At 46.0% G+C, this 20,614-nt stretch overlaps 1 protein-coding gene across 2 annotated transcripts in view; it reads left to right on the top strand.

The window, feature by feature from the left end:
• The window catches only part of Fndc1 (fibronectin type III domain containing 1), an 87,177-nt gene that overhangs the window by 31,512 nt on the left and 35,051 nt on the right, over window positions 1–20,614 (top strand). For both annotated transcript variants that reach the window (XM_057762641.1, XM_057762640.1), the window contains 6 exons: window positions 6,364–6,570; window positions 10,138–10,236; window positions 12,379–12,496; window positions 14,751–14,938; window positions 15,820–15,927; window positions 19,044–19,232. In XM_057762641.1, the coding sequence (XP_057618624.1) occupies window positions 6,364–6,570; window positions 10,138–10,236; window positions 12,379–12,496; window positions 14,751–14,938; window positions 15,820–15,927; window positions 19,044–19,232 (909 nt within the window). The remainder of the gene's footprint in view (window positions 1–6,363; window positions 6,571–10,137; window positions 10,237–12,378; window positions 12,497–14,750; window positions 14,939–15,819; window positions 15,928–19,043; window positions 19,233–20,614) is intronic.

The following is a 20,614-nucleotide window of genomic DNA, read 5'->3' as shown; positions in this document are numbered from 1 at the left end:
TAGAGAAAAGAGGTCTGTTTTGGCGCATGGTTCTGGCCATGTGAGTGGCTAAGCCTGGGCCAGGGCCAGCGTGCCTGCCAGCTGGAGAGCCTGGGTTATGCTTGCTCATGCAGACTTGAACGAATATTCTAGAAGGACCTCCATAGTTTAATAAAAGCCAACATTTGCTTGCAGGCCGACATCTGTGGGGTACATGCCACTCTCTGACCCCGTGTCCACTAAAGGCTCTGCTTTCACAGTCGGAACGTGGAAAATAAAATGCACATTTGGGATTGCCATGCTCTGGGTGGCCTGGAGGACGTTTTCTAGGATCCCTGAAAAATACGTTAGTCTGGAAAGATGCGTCTCCTTCTTATCAAGTTAATCATAAACTGCAGCTGGATTTTATTACAAAAGTGGGACTGGCTAAAGGCAACAGGCTGAAGGAACCAAGCGTCTATTCAACAAGACCAGGCCACCCATTTTCAGAAAACACACTTCTCTCTCTCTCCATTCGACCCCTAGGTGAAGCAAATACAAGAAGACTTCGGTAAAACCATTTCAGAGAAAACCAAACCAAACCTTTGAACGGACACACGGTTTTCCCTAGAATATTTCACACAGGTCCCTCTTAGACTCCATGGTCTAGGAGGCTCCCCTTGCACTGTCCTGAGGAGCCCAGCACCAGCTATTAAAATCAGGAAAGAATTACTGCCATCTTTGCTTTCGGTGGCCCTTGTGAGCTGTCGGGAAGCGTGCCTGGAAACATGCTACCGGACGGATTCATGGCAGCTGTGGGGTCTGACTCACCCATTAGGAGCAGAGGGAGCCTCCAAGCTGGCTACCCTGAGAACGTGGATGATCCCTTCATCTGTGTTGGGGGGAATCAGGCCAGAAACAGGATCCAATAGGCTGGACTTGGCAAGGGCTAACCCCGCGCTCCTTTTACAGGTGAGATGGTGATGGTGCCATCAGGATGGCATGGATATTAGCATCTGGCATTGGCTTCCTGGGTGCATAGCTAAGCCCCTGCTGCTGAAGGGGCGTAGATAGCAGCTTTGTCTGTTTAGGGAAGGCCTGAGACTCGTGAAAACACAGACACAGGTAGTGGTGGAGCCTCTTGAGCCTCACCGTACCACCAAGGGCTCCTTCACTGGTCTGTGCAGAGTTCTCTGCTATCAACACATTGCAGTTTGTAGGTGACTTGGCATCTCGCAGCAGAGCAGGGCCCGATGATGTCATTGATAGAGCCTCTGATGGTCAGCTATGGTGGGGTCAATAACAAAGCTACCAGCTGACTGACAGGCCATCCTGACTGTGGTTTATGGAGTCACTCAAATCGGCCTCAGAACCTGAGCCCACGGGGTGTGATCAGGAACCAGCAAAGGCATGGGAAAAACTGGCCACCTCCAGTGGCAGTCCCCTCTCAACCATCAGGCACTAAAAATGTTATTTTTAATTGTAAAGCAGGCACCAACATTTGGTGTTGTGGTCTACAAAATTTAAATGCAACCTTGATAATTTTGAGATAAGACAGGTTGTACGTAAGCAGCAGCACTCCAGGCTTTGGGGGACTGAGATAATATTATTTGCTGTCCTGTGAAAACCTTGAGGACAATTTTTTAAGCAACCAAGTGCTGGCTGCACCCTGAGTAGCCCCTGGATAGAGTGAGGTGTTTGCCTCTATTCTGGCTAGTGGAGTGCTGGATTTCAAGAGCCAGTTGTAAGATGTAGATTCTGGCAGCCTGGTGGTAGTGTAGGGGGGTCACTTCTGTTGACATCATAGTTTTCTGTCCTTGTGATGGGCAGGCTTCTGGCAGCTTCCTCATTTGAGAAAGTGGGAAGGCAGGGTCTCTGGTATACTCCACAAGCTCAGTGAGCTGGGACTGCAAGGTCCCATCGGGATGTTTGAAGTTGGTTTGATATCATTCATGAAGGTTCATTGGCTTCTGTAACCTATAATGTTTTACCTGGTATAGATGAGTCTGGGAAGTGTCAAGGTTCTTCTCTCCTCCTTTCCTCCTTTTCATCCTGGTTTGCTTTTTAGACCACATCTTCCTTGCCCTCCTGAAAATGCCTTTCTCATTCCAGGAACTGGCCGACAAGCACTGTCTGCCGTCTCTGAGGGTGGCAGGACGTCTGTGTGCTGTCTTTCTCTACTTCAGGTTCTGAGTGATTCCTTGGACAAGTCAGCCAATGGATCTATTAGCATGGTTGACGAGGAACTTGGCTCTTCATCCTTTGGTCTTTCCTTGGAGCACTGGGTACACCTCTAAATTAGAAAGGAATGGGGCATTGAGTAGACCTCAGTGGGACAGAAGTCACTGGCTAACTTCCTGATATGGAGTCAGATCTTGCGAATCTCACCAACAGTTTGTTTAAGTAGGTGTGTGTGTGTGTGTGTGTGTGTGTGTGTGTGTGAACACAATGGACAGGGACTCCTGCTGCACTATAAGCATTTGGGAGGCACTATGGTCTTCTCCCAGAGTGGCTGCTGTGTTTGTACCCATGTGGCTACAGGGATGCGCACAGTGCAGCCCCTGGGAACCTTCTGAGTACATGCTACAGGACAGTGAGCTAGGACTACAGATCCAACAGCAGGGCTCTAGCTCATGCTCAGTGCCTGTTGCCATCCAGCTCCACAATGTTTCACCCACCTTTGCCTCTCAGTTTCTTCGTCTGTTATTGGTGGTATTGGAAGGATGTATTCTCATAGATCCACTCCAAAAATAAAGAAATTAAGAACCCTTCTTTGTAACTATTAAATAGTTGATCTTATTTAAGTATCACCCCAAACTCATTTAGTAAATAATTAAAACTATCAAGGTTATTTATTGGAGAGGATGCTGGCATTAAAGAGACCTTCAAGTATGTACAGTCAATTGCTGCATCACAGTGGGCTGTGTATACAACCTGAAGATTATGTCACTTAGTGACGTATGACCACCTTAGTGAGCATATAACATGCACACGATAGAATCACCTGCATTTTCCAGGGTGTGTTTCTGTTGTTAATGACACATGACTGAGTTGTAAACACTCGTTACGTTGAAGAGTTTTGTGAATCTGTTCAGAGATAGTTCAGGAGTCTTTGGGTCAGAAGTCTCCCAGGAAGAATGACTTCATGATGGATAGAAGCTGGTGAGGCAACTGCTGTAGTCAAAGCTATCCCAGCGCCCACTCTAGAACCCAGGCTGACCTTCGGTTCACTTCAGCCTCCCACGCACTGGGCTTACAGACATCAGCTCTATACCCAGTTGTTACATTCAGTCTCACTAAACAAGAAACTGATGCGGTCAGAGAGTCCCCCAGAAGTAGTAGATTTGATATAGACCCTGAGTCTAGAGTCTGGGTAAGCCTGATTTAAAACCTATCACATTTAACTAGCACAGAATTATACCCAGACAAAGCATCAAGTGGAATTTTTGCCTTTTTTCTCCCATGGTGTAAAGAAAAATTTGAGTCCCTACAACTTCAGAAATGGGCTGACTTGCAAAGTTGGTGACACAAATCTGTAGGGAAAAGCCCTGTCGTGCCTGGCCTTCTGGTCTACAGCCAGGTGGGTTCATTCTCTGTCTGCCAGGGGGACAGTGTGTAGCTGTCACAGGTCTTCTGTGACCCTGCTCTAACTTTGACTTACCTGACTCAGTCGCTCTAAGACTGATGGGTGAATATGTCCTACCAATTCTGAAATGAATATGTTCTGCCCTGGTGGGTGTGAGCCAGATGACTGCTCTTGGCAGTTCTGACTTCCTGATTTTGAGATAAAAGATCTACAGAATTTATTAGAAAATTTCAGAGGGCTTTTGTAAGCCTATCGCACACAGTGCAGTGAAAAAAAAACTTAAATAATTAAATTGCAAATGAACTCTGCCCATACGGAATGTTTCCCTGATGCACACATCAGCTTTAAGACTGGCTCCCAGATGATCTGGGAAAGAGAGTTGGCAGCGTACAGAATCCAGAACACTAAAGGAAAGAACGTTCCAGAGTGCTTGAAAAACAAAACCTTGAGAGAGAAGTTTGGAGGGGTGGGCGCTCTCTTTGTGACTTTCACCCACACTCCTGTTGTCCTGGGAATAACCTCTGGCCAAACTCTCTCTTCTCTTCTCTTCTCTTCTCTTCTCTTCTCTTCTCTTCTCTTCTCTTCTCTTCTCTTCTCTCCTCTCCTCTCCTCTCCTCTCCTCTCCTCTCCTCTCCTCTCCTCTCCTCTCCTCTTCTCCTCTTCTCTGAAGGGAGATTGCATTTGCTTTGCTTAGAGTCAGCTGGCTGGGCACAGTGTGCCCACTCCTCTGGGAGCCTGTCTAGACTCAAACTCTTGCTTCACAGTTGTGAGCAGTAGAAACCAGATGTCTAGTGGGAGAGTGTATGGAGTGAGCCATGAGTTTAAACGGGTAGAGCACTCAGGATTAGAATGGGGGAATTCACATCCCCGGTGACACTAAATGCTTTGTCCCAGGATATGAATGTCTTCCCTCCTGACCCAGAGGCACTAGTGGACAACCAGGCTGCAGATGGAAGAGGTTGTTGCTGACTTTAAAGTCCTAGCTAACATAGCTCATCGTGTTGGGTTATCAGTTGTTCTTTGGGCCTGGCCACATTCCAGGGCCCGGGTAGGAGGATTGGCAATGCGGGTGGAGCTGCACAGTACATTAGGACAGCTGTTATCTCTGCCACAGGGTTATGTGGTTAGTGTTTATTAGGCACTAGCACACATTGGAGCTCCAGGATGCACACCGCAGCCAACAAACTTGTGTGGTCTTGACGAAGCTCCCTGCTCTGGGAACTCCATTCTCTCCTCTTTGTTGATCCCATCACTACAGAATTCAAGGGTCTTTGGCTCATCACTGCTTGGCATTCTGCTGATGAGTGCAGGGGTTTCCGAATGAGAATCTATTCAGAGATGAAACCGGCAGCTACCCGAAAGGACAGACTAGTCCAGGGGACACCAGGTCTCCCTCAAGTCATTGACTGGAGAGGATTCAGGGATAAAAAAACAAGTGCAGGCTGGGAGTGTCAGACCTATGCAGCAGAAAGTGCCTTTCCTGGGCTCACTGGATCATTCTGTTGAATTACAAAAAGTTTAACCTTTTGTATATTGGGGAAAACTTCTGTTACAACTTATGTGCCATTCTCAGATGCCTTTAAGGAGAGGTATCCAGTGGCTCGTTAAGCTACTCCAGGCACCCACAAAGGCATGGTCCTTTGCTTAGATGGATGACATTGGAGATGGTCATTTCAGAGTAGCTGCCAGACATGGATGCTCACGTGTGTGGATGAAGGTCACGCTAACCATGGCATGAGTTTTCGGGTGGCATCTGAGCCTGGAGTTTCCAGCCTAATAGAATTAGTGTGAAGCGGTGCTGGAGCTAATGTAAATGACAAAGAAAGGAGGCTTGTGAGCAATTGTCTTATACGATTAGAGAGGTGCTTTTTTGCTTAGGAGCACCCTCAAATGAGGGCCTGAAGGCTAAAAATGGGCAAACATTGTGGTCACATGATCCACAAACCCTGCTTCCTCAACACATCAATTCTTAATGCAGATACAAAACTCTAAACACTGGCTGGTGTCCCCAGGACACACTACTTTGAGAAAGTTAACAATGGGAACATTTCACGTCAGTTCAAGATTTTCGGAAGCTAATTTGTTAATAAGAAAGTCAGAGACCCTGGGGGATAGCCACAATGGTGGGGCGTAGCCAAGATTTGTTGTGGGACAGGGTTAACACAGGAGTAGGACTGGAGACTCCCGTGAAATCAGTTAGTCTAGTTTGTTAAAGCAAGGAGAATCGTCCTTTCAACACGGCAGAGCAAAAGCCTCCTTGAGGCCAGTTACAAGTAGCAGCTAATTAAGGACTCTCTCCTATATATATATATATATATATATATATATATATATATATTTTTTTTTTTTTGGTTTTTTGAGACAGGGTTTCTCTGTGGTTTTGGAGCCTGTCCTGACCAGGCTGGTCTCGAACTCACAGAGATCCGCCTGCCTCTGCCTCCCAAGTGCTGGGATTAAAGGCGTGCTCCACCACCGCCCGGCTCTCCGCTATATTTTAATATCTACCGTTAGCTCTCACCAATGAATATACAGCCTGTCTGGCTGTAAGGGGGTGAAAGAAAGTAGATGAAAAAGGACATCATAAAGCCTCCAAGATCTGTGGCCGGCAGCCCGGCCACATGGAATGTTTTCATTTTAACTTCAGGAGACCTCTTGGCTAGAAACAGAAGCCCGTGAACTTAACAGAACAGGCCACCCAAAATGAGTGCCTAAGCTCAGCAATTAATTGATAGATTAAATGTGTGCAGTGATTTCACATACATGATGTGAACTCCATGTGATGCATCATTTAATTGTTTCTATGTCATGTCTTTTTTAAGAAAAGGAAGTGCCCAACAAGCCTGTGCGCATGCGTGTCCGAGCCTCAGATGACAGGCTGTCCGTTGCATGGAAGGCGCCACGCCTGTCTGGAGCCAAGAGTCCACGCAGATCTCGGGGTTTCCTTCTGGGCTATGGGGAAAGTGGCCGGAAGATGAATTATGTCCCACTGACCAGAGATGAGCGATCACATGAAATTAAAAAGCTCGGTGAGTTTGAAATTCCAATGCTTCCATCTCCAGTATTTAGAAGCTGGTTCGAGACAGAAGGCTGTCTTAGTTCTCCCAGCTATGATGGTTATCCAAGGTGTTAGTTACTTTTCCGCTTGCTGTGACAAGATGCCCCACTAAGGAAACTCTAGGCAGGAAGGGGTTACTTTGGCTCACAGTTGAGGGGATGGAACCCAACACAGAGGAGAAGGCATGGTGGCGGGAGTGTGTAGCTGGGACTTCTCAAATCATGACAGAACAAGAAGCAGAGAGAACAGGAAGTAGGAACCAGCTACAAAACCTACAAGACTCACCTCTGGTGACACACTTCTGCCAGCAAGCCTCACCCTGTGAAGGTTCTGCAACGTTCTGAGACAGTGTCATCAACTTGGGGCCAAGTGTTGAAACTCATAAACCCATGGGGACATTTCTCATTCAAACCACATCTCTTTGTCCCATCCTGTCTTGGCCTCCGTCATATTAACCTTAATCAGTGGAAGGACTCTCTTCTTCTAAGTTATTTCGACACACAGTTGCCTTGAGCCAGGCCCCCTTGCTAGAGGTGAGATGTGTGGAGAGGGAAAATATGGTCCTGTTATCATCATGTTGTTCTTTGCAGCTTTTTCTTCAACTCCCAAGATCCTGAACCCTGAGTCCCATTGAGACTGAACACCAGGACAACAGAGTAGACCTGCCAGGCAGGCTTCACTCCTTTCTTTTGGGCAACAGTAGCATTAGCTGTGGAGTGCTGGTGGGCACATTTGCGGGGAGCAGGAGATACTGTGTGGTCCGTCTTAATAGGTCATTACCTTTATTAGCAAACTAGAGGGGACACCATGTTCTGAGAAGATGCTGTAGCCCCCGGGACTGCTGCAAAGTGGAGGAAGTGCCAATGACCCTGTCACTCTTGCCTTTGCCCCTGCTCCCTTATCTAATATCTGGGCTCCTTTATATACCCTCCCCCGGGAACGCCAGGCTACAGAGACTCAAGGGTCAGGGTGTCCCTGGCAGCACACTGTCTTGTCTAGAAGTCTGGTTGCAAAGCCCTTTGGCTCATGGTCTTCTGCTTGCTCTTTTACCAGTAATAAGTATTGTGGTCCTCGTGGTTCAAGCCTCTTTTATTTCCTAAGGGGTCAAGACTCAAGCAAGGGAGAGGCTATGGCTTCTTGGGCCCACTCAGAAGATTCTAGAAAAGCATCTGGTCTCTTCACTCAAGTGTAGTCAGGTGTCTCTTGGGTCCTTGCAACCAGAGAAGGGGGAGGCTTGCATCATTCAGAGGTGTGGAAGCCGGGGGTAGAGAGTGGCATCGTTGGGAACCGAGGCTGTGATGGGAGGGAGCAAACGAGGCTCCCACCGGCCTGTAGCCTCTAAGTGTAGCACAGGAAAGGGAGTACGGTGCCTCTTGCTTGGCACCTCTGTCGTAATGGGTAAGTTCTTCTGCAAGATAGGTGAGGAACATGCAGACTATAGGAAGTGGGAGTAGAGTCGTGGCATGCAGGACAGAGACTCGCAGCCAGTCTGTGATGCACAGTGCTTTGAGCTCAGGGAAGAGCCCTGGGTCAAAGTAGCTTCCTGGAGACAGAGTTCTGGGAAGGAAGCCTGTGGCTTGCACTGCTAGTTTCTCTGAGTGCTCATCTGCTAAGGGCGTAAGTATAGACCATTAGGGAGCCTAGGCAGACACTCTGACAGTTCCCTGGACCCCCAGGCCTGGCTCCCTGGACCATGCTGTAGTGTGAGTGGCTCAGATTTGAACTGGTGAAGACTCTGGGCAGCGGCTCTGCTCCTCTTCCTGAAGCATCCCAGACGTCTCTGCTCCATCAGACACTATGTTCAGCTGCCTGCTGCACACTCCAGGAGAGTGTCTACCAAGTCCCTTCATTGGGTGCTTCCAGCAGGACACAACGGTGTGGTATTCCAAGAGACAGCGGTGTGGTGTTCTTTGTATCCACATGGTTCCCACAAGGAGGCACAAGCCCTTCTGAGCCACACAGAACCTCTGAGCTATCTCAAAGCTCAGCCAAAAGACACCAGCCAGCCCTCTCCTCCAGTGCCACGAGAAATGTAGCGAGAGCCGAGGGAGCAGAAGGAAGAATCCAGGCTGGGTGTGCTCCATGAAGAGCAGATGTGGAAAAGGAGACTTGGTGGTGTGAAGCCGTAGAAGAATCTGGGATCACTCCAGTCCCGCACCCTTGAGCTGTCCCTTTGCCCCCGGATGGTTCCTTTCTGCATGCTGTTCAGCTCTGCTTTGATGATACAGACCGAAGTCTACCCGGTCATCCAGCTCAATAGGAAGACACTCTTTGCAGATCGAATATTGTAGGGGAGTACTGTTCACATGGAACACTTCATGTGAACGCTCAGAGGACCCTCGCTCATATCAGACACTAAAACGTAATTTGGCATCTTCCTGTCCTTCGTGGCTGCCCTGTCGGCTTTTCTTCTCTACAGTACTACACCTCTGCTCACCTGAAGATGACATGAATGTGTCCTTTTGCTGCCTAAACTTGAACAAGTTTGAACCTAAGGTGTAGGTGACCTCTAAGCCCAGTGTGTAATCGGCCCTTCCCAGCTGCTTCTTCTTCTCAAGAGTATGTTAGCTCTTGAGTTGTCATCTCATGGACAGATTGGGCTTCTCATTATGGGTTTGTGTGAGGAGAAGGGCCTCATACAACCAGGGCAGAGTGGGGTGAGGGTGAAGGGAATTTTCCGGGGTATGCTGCGTCCTGGGAAGCCTGTCTTTGTGACATCTTCGCACTGTTCACCACAAAGATGCCACCATCCACGGGGCATTGCAGGAAGTAGACACACACTGAGGAACCGTAGAGACTGGCTTGAAGTCACATCGGCAATGTGTCTGGGAAATCCCTGGGAGATGTAGCGAGGCCAAAGTGATAGTCAAAGGAGGCCCCACACAGAGGGGGATGGGATAAGCCCTGCGGGTGGAGCAGCCTCAGGACCACAGAAAGGAGAGGAAACGATGAGATCAGGCCCTAGGCAGGAGTGGTAACTGATAGAAGACAAGCAAGTCTGGAGACCTTTAGGAAGATGCAGACTGGAGACCCTTGGGAAGTGAAATGTGGTTCTCTGTTCTCAAACATCAGAGACTGAGAAATGAGCCAGCCAAGGACTGCATTGATGGGGAGTACATAGGATGCTCTGGGGTCATTGGGTGGTGATGCTGCTGTCAGTTCGGAGGTTGTATTTCCACCCAGTATTCAATAACCAAGGCATAGAGAGAAGTGTACATTTAGTGTTGGATGCTTTCTGCTCTATCTCTGCGACAGCTGCTTAGGGCCCGCTCCTTCCTCAGCAGAAATTAGTAAGAACCTGGGTCTCAAAGTTGGGTAGAACCAGTTGGAAGACCCAACTCCTCTGTGACTTTGGCAGTCCCCTTACCTCTCTGAGCCTGACCTCCCTTGAAATAAAGATTGTGATAAGGCATAGTGGACACAAAGACTGGCATGTGAAATGCTTAGCATAGTTGGGGCAGGAGAGGGGAAGCTCTTAGGGCAGAGAGGGTCCTGGGGAATGAGGGCACTGTCCCATGTCCTGCTCTTTGGTCCACAGCCTCTGAGTCGGTGTATGTGGTCTCCCTGCAGTCCACCAACTCCCAGGGGCAGAGTCAGCCCGTCTATAGGGCTGCCCTCACGAAACGGAAGAATTCAGGTATGTTCCCAGGAATGCAATTGGTGAAGCCATGGTCTGGGGTGTTCCACATGTGCCGGCTGTGATGGGGTGATGGGTGTTCCCCATGGTGCTAGCTGTGTTGGGGTGATGGGGTTGGTGACTTTCAAGGGAACTGAAGGGAACTATAGGGCAGAGTGTCAGAGGTACCAACATGTTTCTTTCATGCGTAGAGATAGGAGAATTCTTTGGATGAAGTCTGTTTCACTGCGGATTGCAGATAGCTTAGCAGTACAGTTGCTTTGCAGTGCTAGAGGGAGTGAGGCATCGTGCCATGGAAAGATACAGCCTTGTCCATCTGTTAACTGTCCCTAGTGAGACAGTGAACCCAGCAGGAGAAAGCGCAGGTGTACTGGAGCAGCATGGAGGTGCATGCACCACAGTAGCTCACTTTATGTAGATGTGATGGCATTGAAAGTAGTATGAAAATACATAATTGTGGTTCACTGATATCCCAATCATTGTGCACTTATTGAAGTATATTTTTCTCACACCCATTGGTGGGTATTTGTTATATCACTCATAATATTAGCCAACCACACACACCTTTTCCGGCCATGAACCTCAGTTAAGGTGCTCTAGCTCCTTTCTGCTGCTGCGATAAACACCATGCGCAGAAGCAGCTTAGGAAAGGAAAGGGTTAATGTCCTATTACCCTTTCGGGTGACAGTCATTCTTTGAGGGAAGTCAGGGCAAACACCTAAGCCAGGACTGAAGCAGAAGCCCTGGAGCTCAGCTAGGCTTCTTGTACAGCCCAGAGCTGCCTCCCTGGGATGGCTACTAGTTGTCTTCCCACACCAGCCATCAATCAAGGTAATCTCTTATAGATATGGCCCCAGGCCAATCTCATCAGGGCAGTTCTTCAGCCGAGGCTCTCTCTTCCTGACTCTAGCTGGTGTCAGGTTGACAAAAGCTAAGCAGGACAGGAGGAAACCCCAGCAGGATCCCAGTGTGAAATGGAACTTGCTATGGTTTTCCATGCTGCATAGGGACGTCCCACCTAGATCCTGGTTCATTTGTATCATTCAAAGATTACTGCATAGAGCTTGGGCAACTTTTCTAACAGTCTGTTCCAACTTTCCCCACTTAGGTCAAATCTGTATTCTTTTGAAATAAAATGACCCACATACAGAAAACCAAAACATAAGAGAGTTACAAGCAAAGCTGAGGACACCTTGTGGGTCTTAGTTACAGACCGGAGTAAGATGGTGAACTTTGTGACTATATTTTTGATGACAAAAATAAATCCTGACAAGAAATTGACAAACTTATCTCTATCTTATATCTGAATATAACATTTAATCGGCCTTGCAAACACATACTTCAAAATGTGAAGAACATTGATTCCCATGAAATTCATAACCATTGTTTAAAGCAGAATCTTTACTTCACGTCCCGATCTCTAAGGAATAACCATGTGAACCCCCCTCTACATTGCCTCATAAAGGTTTTTATTATTCTAAGAAATTTGCAGCATGTAACGAGCAAGCGCAGAGTTTCCTGCAGCGTTTTCTAAGAAGGTGTAGCAGCTCCTTTGCACTCCTCTGAATGCTGCTTGGCTCGGTTAGCTTTTACAGTGAACTCCTTACTTCCTAAACCATGGTTAAGAAAAGTGGAGATCTCCCTCATCTTAGTTGGTGTTTCTATTGTTGTGGAGAGACAACTTGACCACAGCAACTTGTATGAAGGAAAACATTCAGTTGGGGTGATGGATGACAGTTCAGAGGTTCAGCCCACTATCATCATGGTGTGACGTGGTGCTGGAGAAACAGCTGAGAGGCCTACATCTTGCAGGCAACAGGAAGCAGACTCAGTGTCACACCGAGTGAAGCTTGAGCCAAAGAGACCTCAAAGCCCTCCCCACAGTGACACACTTCCTCCACTGAGGAGATCACACTTACTTCAACAAAGTTACACCTCCTAATAGTGCCACTTCCTTTCGGGGGAAAGTTTCTTTCGACCTCTCTCCCCCAATACAGACAAAGTGATCTCTTATCTTTCTGCTCATCTTGTTTGACCTGAATTAAGAACAAGCAACTAAAACTTAGGCATGGCTTGGCTTGAGGAAGCCTGTAGAGAGCCTATGGTAAGAGGAGCTGTTTTGTGTGCCCACTGTCATTCCAGAGGACAGTGAGCTGGATGTACCTGAAGATATCAGTGTCCGGGTCATGTCATCCCAGTCCGTACTCGTAGCCTGGGTGGACCCTCTTGTGGAGAAACAGAAGAGAGTTGTCGCGTCAAGGTACATATGCTTATTTCTTATCTTTATGTATGAGGAACACAGCTTCTCTTGACTTTAAATGCATTCAGTAGTTTTCTTTTATTAGCTTTGTAAAGATTTCTTTATTTTACTTCTTGTGCACGAACGTTTTGCTTGTATGTATGTATGTGGAATCGTGTACCATGTGCACGATTGGTGTCTACAGAGGTAGAAGAGGGCATCGGATCTCCTGCAACTGGAGTTATAGATGGTTGTGAGCCGCCATGCAGGTGCTGGGAACCAAACCTGGATCCTGTGGAAGAGCCCAGTGCTCTTAACCACAGAACCATCTCTCCATCCTGGTTTCATTTTCTTGCCTGTGTGGGTGCCAACCCCTCTTTTGCTACTGAATGTTCCAGGACTCCGTGGCAAGCTATTTCCTGCAAATCAAATAGGGCCTGGGGGTGTGATTCATGGAGCAGGGATTCACATCTCTCCGGCTCCATTTTGTCTCTGTGGAAATTTCCTATGCTTGTTGTTCCCCAGCCTCAGTTTCCCTCTGTGCAGTGTTCACAGTGAGAGGAGTCTTCTTAAAGAGTCAAGGCAGGATGGATTTTTATGTAGAGTGGTAGATGTTTGTCGAATGGTACACACGTGGCTTCTCAGTAGACATTAGTGATCTCTGACGTATGTCATGTCCTGCTTGCTGTGTGTAACAAAGAGCACTTTTCTTGGCTCATGATGTCGTGCTGGTCTGTCTTTTATACCCATCTGTAGTAGCGACAGACAAAACAATTTTGTCAAGTTAGAATCATCTTTATATGAGTTTCATGGTTTTCCAAACTGCAGAGAAACTCTGCGAATATGAGTAAAAAAAAATTTCTGTGTTCTAAGACTTGATAGTTTGTACAACCAAGAAAAAGCCAAAGATTTGTAGCCTGATTGTTATGCACTGAGTTTTGAACCTGTCTACAGCAGGAAAGTGGGGCATACTTTGGAATATGAGAAATACAATGCTCAGATTATAAATGTGTATACCCTGTGATCCGTAGTAGGTACAGGATGGGCTTGACTGTCTGCTGGCAGAATGAGTCCTGTTGAGGTGCTCAGAGCAGTCACTGTGCTTCTCTGTCAGTATACTCTCCGCCGGTTTTCAATGCCTTGTTGAAAGCCAGAGGAAACTAGAACTCTCCTCAGAAGGAATGCTTTATTCATTGCTGTGCTGTGTCTTCAGCTGATGCCTTCTCCTGCCATCTACACATAACCGATAACACTTGTGTGTATACACGTACCTGTGCAGGCAGAAGCCAGGGGTCAACCTCGGTTGCTGTTCCTCAGGTGTCTTCTGTCTTTTTTATTTATGATCTTGATAGAGACTCTCTCACTGGCCTGAAGTTTGCCAAGTAGGCTAGGCTGGCTGGCCAGCAAGTCCCCGGGCGACCCCATCTGGTATTATAAGCACATACCCCTAGGCCTGTTTTTTTTCTACATGTTTTTTGTGAATCAGACTCTGGTCCTTACACTTGCCTTGCAAACACTTTACCAACTGAACTTTCTTGATCCCTGAACAGAACATTTTTAATGCTTCAAAGGCTTTCTAATGAGTAGTCATGAAGGAAAGCTTGATTAAAAGACGTCCAGTCTTTAGAGTTTGCTGCCCTGAGAGTGCTGTAGATGTATGCTGTCTGGGCTTTCTGAGAATCAGTACATTGGGTGTTTCCCCCTCTGCAGATCATACTGGGCCTCTCTAAGCCACTCTGTCCTGCTCCATTTCACAGCAGTCAGCCTATTCAAGGCCACGTGTTCCCTGTTCTGAGCCTATAGAACATGCCCCATGAGCATGAAATGAGGGTTTGTGTGTGCATCCGTGTGTGTGTGTGGAGGGTTTTGTGTGTGCATCCATGTGTGTGTGTGTGGAGGGTTTTGTGTGTGCATCCGTGTGTGTGTGTGTGTTCTTGGGACTGCCACATTCTTCAATCCATGTGCACACACACCACTGCCTGCCTCCCTTTACCCCTTCCTTTTGTCTTCACTGTTTGGTCTTTGGAACTCTGGGACATTTTCAGTCTTGGACAGCAATACACTCTATATTTCTTGACCTGTTTTACACTTCTTTCCAGGGACCCTGTCTGCAGATTCTGAGAGCCAATGACACAGTCAAAGCTTAGATTTTTCTCCTCACATCTCCCCACTCACCTTCCAAAAGTCACCAGGGAGAAACAAGCAGAAAGGAATCTGGAATTCAGTTTCAAAGACTCTGGCTCCCACGAGGATTGTTTATTGTGTTTTCTCATAGACAGTACACTGTGCGCTACCGTGAGAAGGGGGAGTCGGCCAGATGGGATTACAAGCAAGTGTCTAACAGGCGTGTATTGGTGGACAACCTGATCCCAGACACGGTGTATGAATTCGCAGTCCGGATTTCACAAGGTGAACGAGACGGCAAGTGGAGCGCCTCCATCTTCCAGAGAACGCCGGAATCCGGTTTGTGTCTGAAATGGCCTTGGGCTTTCTACTGAGGACCACTGGTAACTGAGAAGTCAGGGTGACACAGGGTAGTGCCAGCCATGTTTAAAGTCTCACTAACTATTATCTTACTAGTAGAGTTTGTATTAGAGTTAGAGTTTGGGTTCAGAACTATTAAATTAAAAGGGAAAGAGAGAAATGGAAGAGGTTAAGGAGCAGTTTGTGTTGGGCCTATGCTTTGTACTATGGTAGCCCGTTTCTGCCAAAATGTTCTTTTGCCATGTCAAACCTACCAAGTTCCAGTGTGTAGCATACACAAGTTGCTGTTGTGGCCACAGATGTCCCTGGGTGGCCTAGCTTTTGTTATATGCTCTTCCTGAGGTTGGGGTTATATTTGAATTTAGGGAACATCTTTTCTGTAGCCAATATTACTCAATAACAGCCAGAACTACATCTTTAAAAGTTGTAGGAGGCTGGATATGGCAGCATAACTTTTATCCCAGCACTTGGGACACAGAAGCTGTGGGTCTATGTGAATCCAAGGCTAGCCTGGTCTACTTATCGAGTTCCAGACCAGCTAGGGTAACATAATGAATCCCTGTCAGAAAGACAAAAGTTGCACCGAAAAGATGTTAGAGATTTTGCAGTTCTGATTCTGTGATATTGAGCCAGAAGAGAAAACTGGAATTCCTAAAAGCCTATTTCTAAACTTGCTGCATGAGTTGGAGGAAGTGACATTAAGTCACTTTACAGAAAGCTAGTATAGAGCTATTGCTCGTGTGTCATCGACGTGAACACAGTATCTATTTAGTAGTTAGTGTGGGAGGGGGCCTGTCTCTACCTCCACTTGGAAGGTCCATGAGAGCCCTGTGACATCTTTGTTTTCTGCCATCCTCTAGCTCCCACCACTGCCCCGGAGAACCTGAATGTCTGGCCAGTCAGTGGCAAGCCCACGGTTGTCACCGTGTCCTGGGACGCATTGCCAGAGACCGAGGGGAAAGTGAAAGGTAGCTGTCTCCTTCTTACCCCCTAGTGTTCTTCCTGAGCAATGCTGCTCTGGTGACTGACAGAAACTAGACAGGCACTATGTATCGTGAGATGCTAACCCTGGGGGACACGGAGGCTTCCTGAGGTGTATGTGATCCCCTGCCAGTTATTCTTGTCATCTTCCTGTAGGCGGGATCTTTAGGCTAGTCACCCTGGAGACATTTTTAACTGCACTATGTGTTGTCATAACCTTTATACCCTGTGCTAAATCTAGAGCTTTCCCTTGTGCCTGCGAGATCCTGAAAGGAGAAGCTGGCAGGGGTCGGCCGGGACCATAAAGATCTTTAATGACACAGTAAATACTTTTAATGGGGCTGAAAACCTTAAGTTATAACTTCCAGAAAGTAGATTTGTTCCCTAAATTTCAGCCTGCATTGATTTATTTGGGTCAAGGAAAAGATGAAAAAAAAAATAGAGGAAAAGATTATCAGAGCCTTAAATGAATAAAAGGAGAAAGAGATGTGTACAGCTGGTGAAGTTGCAGGGTAGTCTGTTGGGACTGCTAAGAAAACACAGAAGTCTTTTCAATGGAAAAGGTTCAGAAATCTGGAGACATTTTAAAGACTCGCACTGGATTTTGCCTGACTTTGCTGACAAGTGCACCTCACAGCAGGAAGGATGGAACCTCTGTTTAGAGAAAGGAATCTTTCTATTGTTACGAGGTGCCTTAGTTAGGGTTTCTGCTGCTGTGAGGAGACACCATGACCACAGGAACTTGTATAAAGGAAAACATTTAATTGGGGTGACGTTCAGTTCATTATCATCATGGTGGGACACGGTGGCGTGCGGGCAGGCATGGTCCTGGAGAGGGACCCGAGAGCTCTACATCTTGCACAGGCAACAGGAAGTGAACTGAGACACTGGATGGTATCTTGAGCATAGAAGACCTCAAAGCCCACCCACAGTGACACATTTCCTCCAACAAAGACATACCTCCTAATAGTGCCACTCCCTATGAGATTATGGGGGCCAATTACATTCAAAATACCACATTAGGTTTGTGGAGGGCAAATTTAAGTCTGATACAAACAAAAGCCCTGAGGAGTTTGTTCAGGCTTAGAGAAACACAGAAAAACATGGCCAGTCTCGTTTGAGAATTTGCTGAAGGAAACTATTGAATGGTTCATTGTTTTTCCTCGACCACAAGATGACGTGGCTCACATGTTGTGTGACTTTATTAGAATGGTGCGGCTCCAGGAAGATGATTGGCATGACATTTTCTATGCTTCTTTTCTTTTCACTTTTTAGAAAGAATGGATTTATTTTCTTCAAAGGAAGTTTGTCCCCATGCCCCACAGGAACAAATGAAAAGAACATATATTTAACTGGGCCCTTTAAGTCATGATTCTTATGAAAACATGAGCCCTGTGTCTAAGGATGGCGAGGCTGGAAATGCCTCGAAAAAGGAAGGAAAGACAACTTTTTGGCTAATTAGATTTTCAGTTTTTGACAACAGTAGCTACTGCTCATTTAGTAAATTTATTTTCATAATACAGACTCATTCTTTTTCTGTCTCACATCTTAGTGTATATCACGATCAATGCCGAAGGAAACCATAGGTTGACAGTCAAATATTGCCAGAAATGAGAGCCACTGAGTTCTTACAGATTGGAAGAGATTTATGTGTCTTAACCCTGTTTAGTTTCCATATGGGTGTAATTGTGAGATTAGAATTCATGATAAATTGGGGATATTTTCTGTGTCTGGGAAACATAAAACAGTAAGAGAGTACACATTTTGACATGGCTAGGAGTTTTTCTAGATGTACCTAATCCATTAAGGAATCCAATTGTAAGGTTTTGTAGGATGGGGGCTCACCCACTTCTTACTTTTTGTGATTATAAATGATGAGTTCTATGAGAAAAGAGTGCTGTGTTCCCCCAGATAGATGGTGCAAAGACTTTTCTAGGTGAAAATATTCTATATTCAGTGCACTGTGAAAAGCTGAGGCCTTAGAGGAAGGGGAAAGATTCCCTCCACTCATGTAATTGCGTGGTTTCTCTGGGATTCAAAGGACGTTTTCTGAGGTCATGCTCATATTAGCTTGGTAAGTTATTGGAATCTTAAATTTGTTGAGAGAACAAGCAAGGGCAATTCTTTGTTGAACATTAAAATGACACTATGAACTATGCATTTGTCTTTATTGTTGCATATATATGTACATGTTTCTAAATATATAGATACAACCTGCCCAACCCATCTAATGTTATTTGTATGCACATAATTTCAGGGCTGACCGCTTGGGTGGGGTAGGAGGGGAGGAGAGGCAAAATTGTGTAATTACATTTTAATTCCAAAAATATAATAAAGAAGCTTAAAATATAAATAAATATTAACAAAATTCACATGTAATAAAAGAAACAGTTCCTCATACTGAACTGATTGTGGTTGCTAAACTGCAAGGGCATTCTGTGCTTATAGACAAGCCAAGAAAAATGGAAAGGTTAGGAACCATACCGCTCTATCAGTGACTTTCCTTCGCAGCTTTAAATACTATGAAATATTCTCAGCAGCACAGAGTGAATAAGAACTTTTATAATTCTTACAAGAATGAAATTTTATGCCAGATATGGAATTTTTTTTCTGAGTTAATATACTAAGAGTCACTCAACTCGGTAAATGAAATCTGATGTGAGGAGTTATTCAGAACCAGTTTCTGGAAGTCAGTACTTTTGGGGTCCCTTGGTTTCTTACACTGGGGTATGCTGATGGCACTATAGAAAGTTTGTAAGTAAATGGAACCCCCAAACTAGTATATATATATACATATATATACATATATATACATATATATATATATATATATATAATCAGTTGTATACAGACAACTGCCCCTAGCTCGTGTGCTTCATTTGCTTAAGCTAGCAAGTTGCCCGCCTGTGACTTCCAAGGACGCTAACGAGTGTGAGCTTGCCTTGCACCCCACTCTTCCGCTGCAGCTGCGGACCGGGTGTTCATCGCCAGGGTGTTAGCTTCAGCCATGTGTGCTCTAACTCATTCTGCCCCCACGGTCCGTCTGCTGGATGTAGGACTGTTTTCATTTTCTTCCTTCCAACCGTCTGCCGAATCATTTCAGAATACATTCTTTCATATGCCCCGGCTCTCAAACCATTTGGAGCAAAGTCCCTCACCTTCTCTGGACACACCACTTCTGCCCTGGTGGACGGTCTGCAGCCTGGGGAACGTTATCTGTTCAAAATCCGGGCCACAAACAGGAGAGGCCCGGGGCCACACTCCAAAGCCTTCATTGTCGCTATACCAACAAGTAAGCATTGTGTGTTCGCACTTTTTCTCTCTCTTCTCGTTCCTGTTGCTTGTTTTGTGTTACTTTGAATCATGCTTTTGGGTTTAGATGTGCTCAGTTGATGATTTTTCAAGGTTGAGTTTGCACAGCTGTTTCTAAAGTGCTTTGTAGTCCCCTTTGAAATCAATCTTTCCAAAGACTGAAATGTTACTACTGATATTAATTTATTGACAGTATTATCAATATATTGATTATACAATTACTTTAGTTTTAGTGTTTTACTTGGGGCTTATATTGGGAGGGAAAGAACATGTTTGTAAGCTTAATTTGGCCTTTTAATTGTAAGCCTTATGCTGCATGCTTTAAATGGCTCATTTTGTCCTCTAGTATTTTGGGGTACAACATTTCTCAGAAGACTTCAAATTGCCTGGTTTGTCCGATCAGTAAGAAAACTAACAAGTTCTCAAAGATCCAGAGATGGGGTGGTCTGTTTGTGGACCAGGCTCCCTTCGTTGCTTCTTCTCGGCATTCATTCTGGAAACACACAGCTGTCTCCCCTGTGTGCTGTGAAGCCCCATGGTTTCATGCTGGAAGACACTGAAAAAGCTGTTTGTTCCCTCTAGGTCCCCCTGTTGCTGTAGGAATTCCTTCCCAATACAACCCCCCTTCCCTCAGCCTGTTCTTCTCTCAAGACAGAAAGAACCACAGGATATGCTTGAGATACTGTTTTGTTGACTCTGGGCTCTAGTTTAAGCCTTATTTTGGAGATACAAATGCATCCATTATGAAAGACACGCTAAGTCAGAGAGAGAAAGCAAGTGAAAGTGTGTTGAGGGGAGGCGGAATCCTGGTGGGGCTTCAGAGTGTTCAAGCTTGGAGCTCACTCGAGCCACTTACAAGTTCCATCGGCCATTCCCCTGAACCTGAGTATAGGTTGCTCGACATTAAGAACAGCCATGCTACATTGGCATCATACTGGTACTTAGCTTAAGAAAGTCCTACTTAAGACCTTGCACTTATGAAACCAGTGGCTCAGAGTCATGTCTCAGTGTTTTGGGGTTGGTTTCAACACCCCCAATCATGCCAACTCTGCAGAAGTTCACGTCCTTTTCTCTGAAACAGAAGTGCTTGCATAGAACCCACATACACATTTCCCCGTATGCTTCAAATCACCCCTAGCCTACTAACACAATAATGTAGTGGAAACACTCTGTGGACACTATATTACTTAGGGGGAAATGAGTCTACACACAGTCAGTACAGACACATTTTTTTTCCCTTAAATATTTTTGAGGCAAGATTGGTGGAATCTGAGTCTGCAGGCTCTATGGATGCAGAGAGCTGACTGTACATCTAAGCCCTCATTCTAGAATTTCTTCAGATGATACAGCAAGGCTTGCCCT

The sequence above is a fragment of the Chionomys nivalis genome, chromosome 2 (assembly GCF_950005125.1).
Source record: "Chionomys nivalis chromosome 2, mChiNiv1.1, whole genome shotgun sequence".
Lineage (NCBI taxonomy): Eukaryota > Metazoa > Chordata > Mammalia > Rodentia > Cricetidae > Chionomys > Chionomys nivalis.
The sequence above is the reverse complement of the archived record's forward strand: the minus strand, read 5'-3'. Positions and strand labels throughout refer to the sequence as shown.